General features: G+C 33.4%; 1 protein-coding gene across 11 annotated transcripts in view; it reads left to right on the plus strand.

Annotated features, from left to right (window-relative positions):
* PICALM (phosphatidylinositol binding clathrin assembly protein) overlaps positions 1–6,000 on the plus strand; it is a 100,966-nt gene that overhangs the window by 34,590 nt on the left and 60,376 nt on the right. For all 11 annotated transcript variants that reach the window (XM_012803430.1, XM_023511706.1, XM_023511718.1 and 8 more), the window contains exon 3: positions 3,078–3,153. In XM_012803430.1, the coding sequence (XP_012658884.1) occupies positions 3,078–3,153 (76 nt within the window). The remainder of the gene's footprint in view (positions 1–3,077; positions 3,154–6,000) is intronic.

Genomic DNA, 6,000 nt, shown 5'->3' on the forward strand with positions numbered 1-6,000 from the left:
GGTGGTCAGGTTACAGAGATGCTACTATAGTATTTTGATCTTAATTAGGATAATTGTTTCTACTTTTATTAGGAATGTGTTTACTTCAGATTATGGTTATTTATTCTGAAGAATTTAAGATTTGTGTGTATGTAGTTTAGTTTAATTTTTAAAAAGAAAAGCCACAAGTAAAACCAACTATGCCAGATAAAGAGGCCAAGTATCAGTGATGGCTTTCAGCAGCTATAAATATAAGGTGGCAGTACTAGAGGCAAGATGTAGATAAAGGCAGAACAGGAGGAGACTGTTGACAGGAGGAGACAGATAGCATTTTAGTGCAGTTTTTAGATAAACTCATTTATTTACTTACTTTTAAATCCTTTTAAAATTTTTTTTGAAAAGATAGGGTCTTATTCTGTTGCCCAGGCTGGAGTACAATAGTTGGCATGCAGTGGTATGATCCTAGCTCACCATAACTCTTGGGCTTAAGCAGTCTTCTTGTATCGTCAGCCTCCCAAGTAGCTAATATAGGTGCATGTCACCAGGCCTGGCTAACTTGTGGCCTCTCAAAAGTGCTGGGATTACAAGTTGTAAGCCATCATGCCAGCCTCATAAACTCATGTTTAGTTTCCCTTAAGCAACTAAGGGAAATCCCATATTTGGCTCATTTTTTTATGCTAGTCTGTGCAACTCTCAGTTTTTCTCATTGGCTGATGTCATTGGTCTCTTAAAGGATGTGCATAGGATTTCACTATGGTATGACGATGCGAGTGCCTTAGAGTAGTGATTTTCAAACTGGGTGGGAAAGGGGGATGATTTCTTTTCCCGGAGGACATTTGTCATAACTAGAGGGGATGCTACTGATATCTGGTAGGTAAAGGTCAGTGGTACTTCTAAACATCTTATAATGCACAGGATAGTCCCCAACTAATCCCCAAGGAATTATCTGCTTCAAACTATCACTAGTTCTAAGCTTGAGAAACATAGCCACAGAAAAATCTCAAAAGGTTAAGGCTGAGTGGTCATTGTGTCTTAGGTCCTTGACGTCAGGCATCTAGAAGATCCTTTACCATTACCAGTGCCCAGTTCCTGACTGGGTGACTGGAGCAAGTTATTTCTGTGACCTTTAGTTTCCTTATCAATAATATGATAATAATAACCTTAATGGGTAAATAGAATTGACCAAGGCTCCTACTATACCATGAAAAGTAGTAGGTGATCAATAAATGAAATTTTAGAGTTAAAAGTTAGTAGATGATATCAAAAAAAGAAAAGTATAGAACCAAGCATGGATTTAGTACTAAGTATTTGGGAGAAAGAATCTAAACCATAATCTTTAAGCATTTTGTTATGAAAAATTTCAAACATACATACTAGAAGAGAGAAGAGTATAGGAAATGCCTGTCATCCAACTTCAACATTTATTAGCATTTTGCCATTCTTTAAATGAGAGTTTTTGCATGATGCATTCCCAATTACCTTTCATGACCCCAAATGATAACCCTATGAAGTCTTATTACTTGCCATATTGGAGGCATGGTGCTTAGTATCCATGGTGCTTTGAATATCATTAGGATGCTACTGGGAACAAAATCAAAACTTGATTAAAGCCGTATGGCTTTGCAGCTAAATATTAGGATGAAGGTTAGAAAGGAGAAAGAAAATGAAAAGGAAAAGTTAAATTTATTATCTCTAAGGTCATGGATGAAATGGTCTGATAATTAATTTGTACTACCAGTAGAATACTAACAAATAGAGGTTAAGAAGAAAAGTCATATTAAAGCCTGTAAAATTAATACTCTTAATGTTGTCTTAGATTTTAATACCTTCTTGGAACAGTACAAACTAGTAAAATTTACAAACATGTTTTCAAAATCCTGGTTTGTCTGTTTGGATTGATCTCAGGTGAACAAGATTGAGTTGGGGTGATGATGTTTATCCTACATGATAGTAAGACTTTTCATGCATTAAAAAAAAGCAATTCTAAGAAGTGAACTTAAAAGATGTTTGTTTACCTGTTTTGAGTTTATAAGTAAAAGAGAGTTAAAGTAATGCACTATAGTAAGCATTTTAGAGAGCATTTTGACAGTTTTGAGAAGCTGAACTTTTCCTTATGTCAGCCTCCTAATACATTCTGAAAAATGCATATAATTTGTGCATAGAGACCAAAAATAAAGTTGTCAATGCAACATTGTTATAAACAGTGAAAATTAGGAAGAACTTAACTATCCATAAAGAAATAAATTAATAATGATATTTTAGGTCCATTGGAATACTAAACCTCTTTTAAAATGAATGAACTAGACTAACAGATTAAATGTACAATTCTTGGGGAAAAGTTGAGTTAAAAGGCACATTGCAAAAGAATAAGTACACTGATACTTTTGTAAATTTAAACTAGAAAACCAAATTATGTATAGTTTATAGATAATTTATATATCTAGTTAAGTTGTGAAAACATGTGGAAATGGTATATACCTGCTTCAAAGAAGTAGTCACCTCTGAAGAGGGAGGTGGGGAAATAAGATTGAAGGTGCGTGTCTTCAGTGGAGTCTGTAATGTGTTGATTCTGTAACAAGATCTGAAGTAAATATGTTAATGTGTTAATCTGGGCAAGGGGAAGGGGATCTCTGTAATACTATTCTCTGTGTGATTAGAAGTATTCTGTTTAAAAGAGTTACACAAATTTGTGACTCTTGGGTAACTGTTCAAAATATAGATGCTTCCTCTTGCAAGATAATTAAAAAAACAAAAATATATACTGATACTTGAATATGATTAGCTGTAGTCCTAATAGGCTACAGTAAAACCAAAATTACTGGTTCTACTTAAAAGTGCCTATTCCCTTTTAAAGTTTTGACTTACGCTGCCTATAGGTGTTAGGTTTAATAAATTTTCATACGCTAGTGAAAAAATGTGTACGTTTTTAGGTTTGGTAACTAGCAGTGGGAGAAGTGAGGATGAGAAATTTAAACTAGAGAAGCTTAATGGAATGTATTAACTATTAACTTCCCCCCCCTGATTTTTAAATTAGAGTTTGTGAGACGACAGTAACTTAATGTGTTGTAATTATTTTTTTATTTTGTTTTTTATTTCAGCGTTTTATTCAGTATCTGGCTTCAAGAAACACATTGTTTAACTTAAGCAATTTTTTGGATAAGAGTGGATTGCAAGGTAAAGATAACTTATTCATTATAGAAAATCAAAAGATTGACCCTACTTGGTGCTTACTACAGAATTGAACATTTTCTTTTAAACTTCATATTTTAGTGACGGTTGTAGAAAAGAAAAAACTGTCTTAATTTAAAGATTATGATTATGATTTTGCAATCTGACACTCAAAGCTCTTTGAGAGGCAATACGGGTAGTTATTTAAGAGCATGGACTCTGGAGCTAGACTGTCTGGATTTGAATCCCATCTTCACTGCTTATCATTTGTTTGAACTTAGAGCAATTTACTTTACCTCTGTCATTTGTAAAATCGAATAATAATTGTACCTACCCAGTAAGGTTGTCATGAGACCAAACCTAGTTAATTACTATAAAGTGCTTAGAACAGTGCCTACTACATAGGAAATGCTATGTAAGTATCTACTTCATTGTTATTTTATGCTTCCTTTTAAGAAATGAAGTTGTAATATTATGTTTTAGTAGCTAAGTTGATATAATTTATCTAAATTTCTCATTAATACCTACCATGTGTTATTTTTATTTTAATTCAGTAACTTGAAATTGCCATAATCTGGTTTTAGCTGTCAATGTATATCTATCTTAATGGGATCTGTTGAACTTAATTCCAATAGTAGGCTGTTAGCATTATAGAGTAGTAATTTCAGGAAGAACCTCATAAAGGATATACCAAATGACTTGGGAATATTCAACAGTGAGTCTCATTCTGGGAAATAAATATCTATAGAGAAGGTGAAATTTGCTAGGTTCTGAAAAATGAACGAGGAGATGAACGGGTGCAGGCACACAGACATGGATGTGTATGGAGTATTTAAGATTCCTAGAGCAAATGAGTGTGAATAGAACATATGAATGGAACATGTAGTAACAGATAGCCATCAAGAAGAGCCAAAAAATCAGGCATAGAAGATTTTGGTAGAATTGAGATTTTATAATACAGTAGGAAATTATTAAAATTTTTTTTTGAGTAGAGGGAAAAGGTGAGAAAAGTGTAAGAGCGTCATAGCTCAGTTAAGTTGGATCCAGGTGAACCAAGTCTTGAATTGTTGAGGCAGTTTGAGTTGTCATTCTGTCATCTGGTTGAGACTTAATGAGGGACGGAACTGTAGTTCTCATGGAGGTAAAATCAGTGAAATTCAGTGAATGGCTGTGTTTGGGTTAGGAGCTGTCCATTTCAATCTTCATCTCATCCTGGCAGGTGGAAGTATTATCTAGAATGAATTTAATACCCTTCTTCCAGACATGTGGAAGGTCAATAATCTATACATGAGACCCAGGGTTAACAAGAGTTAAAGTGGATCACTTTAACCCAGAAGTTGCTGTGTGCTAGTCTGATGCCGCTATACTCTAGACCAGGTGACAGAATGAGACTTTGTCTTCACCCCCAACCCCCCCCCCCAAAAAAAAAAAGATGAAAATGGAGCTTTCTGCTTTCAGAGGCTTGGAAGAAACTGCCTACTCATCTTTTTGTTTGCACTTCCCTCCTCCTTATTCAATTAATTTGAACTTTAAAGGTCTGTGAAAAACAATATGCAAAGCGCTGCTTTAGAGCAGAGTTTTTCCATATGTTGAAGTTTATTTTTTAAATCATATTAAGTAAAAATTTCTCATTTTCTTAAGGTGGAAATTTAGCAATTATAGTAGTAATATGGTTTTAAGAATTTCATTCCTTATGTAGAGGACAGTTTTTAGGGCTTTTGTCATTTTATAGCTCATATTCTAAAGAGATTATAAAGATAAGACTAAACAATAGTTGAAAGCATATAATTCAAGGGCATTTTTGAAAAATAATTTTTATTTCTGCTGTATTCTTTTGGGTGGAGTCTGGCACATTGACTGTATACTGGATCTTATACTGGGTGTGTATACATCTAAGTAAACTTCTAGTGAGTGGCATAGACATTGTGTATAATTAATAGTTGTACTTGGAATAGGAATAAGATGGGAGCACAAAGGGGACATGGAAAGTTTCAAAGAGGTTAAGCTTTGAAGGATGAGAGAGGTATTTCCCCTATCAGAAAGGGTGGAGTTGAGTAGATTAGGGGGAATAATGGGAATGAGGCTACATGAAAGCAGTAATTATTTTCTGTTTTGTTCACTGGTTTTTCTTCAGTGATTACTTAGTAGACCCTCTATAAACATTTGCTGAATTAATGAACTGGTGATGATGTTAAAGTCCAGTTATTTCATTCATAGTTTTTGGTTACTTTGTATTATTTTAAAGTAGCAGAGATCATCAAGTAAAGTTGAATTTGTTAAATGAAGATGAGTATAAATGAAGTGGACCCTTTTTTCAATGAGGAGCAAACCTTTATAGGCTTCCTTGAGACAAGGGGTAGCTATTAATATAATTCAGGGTTTGGGGTGATTTTTAAAACTAAAATTGATTATGTCTTATGTTGTTGAAGTTTTAAAAATCTTATGATTGTGATAAAACACAATCTTTGAATGATTTTTGTACTTACTTTGAAAGCTATATTGAAAACATATATTTGTTTTTTTGTTATGCCTTAAACTTGGATACTGCATTTCCTTCTTTATAGTAGGCAATAATTTTCCGTACTTTTTATAAGGTGGACACGTGAAAGTTATGATTGTTCTAAATAATATATAGATACAGATTTTATTAGTATAAAAATTAGATAGAGATGTTTGATGATTTCAGGAATGGGAGTGTAGTTCCTTAGGATATTAAATTTGAGTTTGAGTTGTGATGTTAAGTTGTATAAGAAAACATTTTCCAGTTCCTAATGAATAAAGGATAGGAATATTGCAGAAGCAAAAAAGACTTCTTATTTTAATGAAATTCTAAGGGAAAAACTTTTTTTTTTT

This window comes from Otolemur garnettii, unplaced genomic scaffold (genome assembly GCF_000181295.1).
Source record: "Otolemur garnettii isolate 467f Iridium unplaced genomic scaffold, OtoGar3 scaffold00001, whole genome shotgun sequence".
Taxonomy (NCBI): Eukaryota; Metazoa; Chordata; class Mammalia; order Primates; family Galagidae; genus Otolemur; species Otolemur garnettii.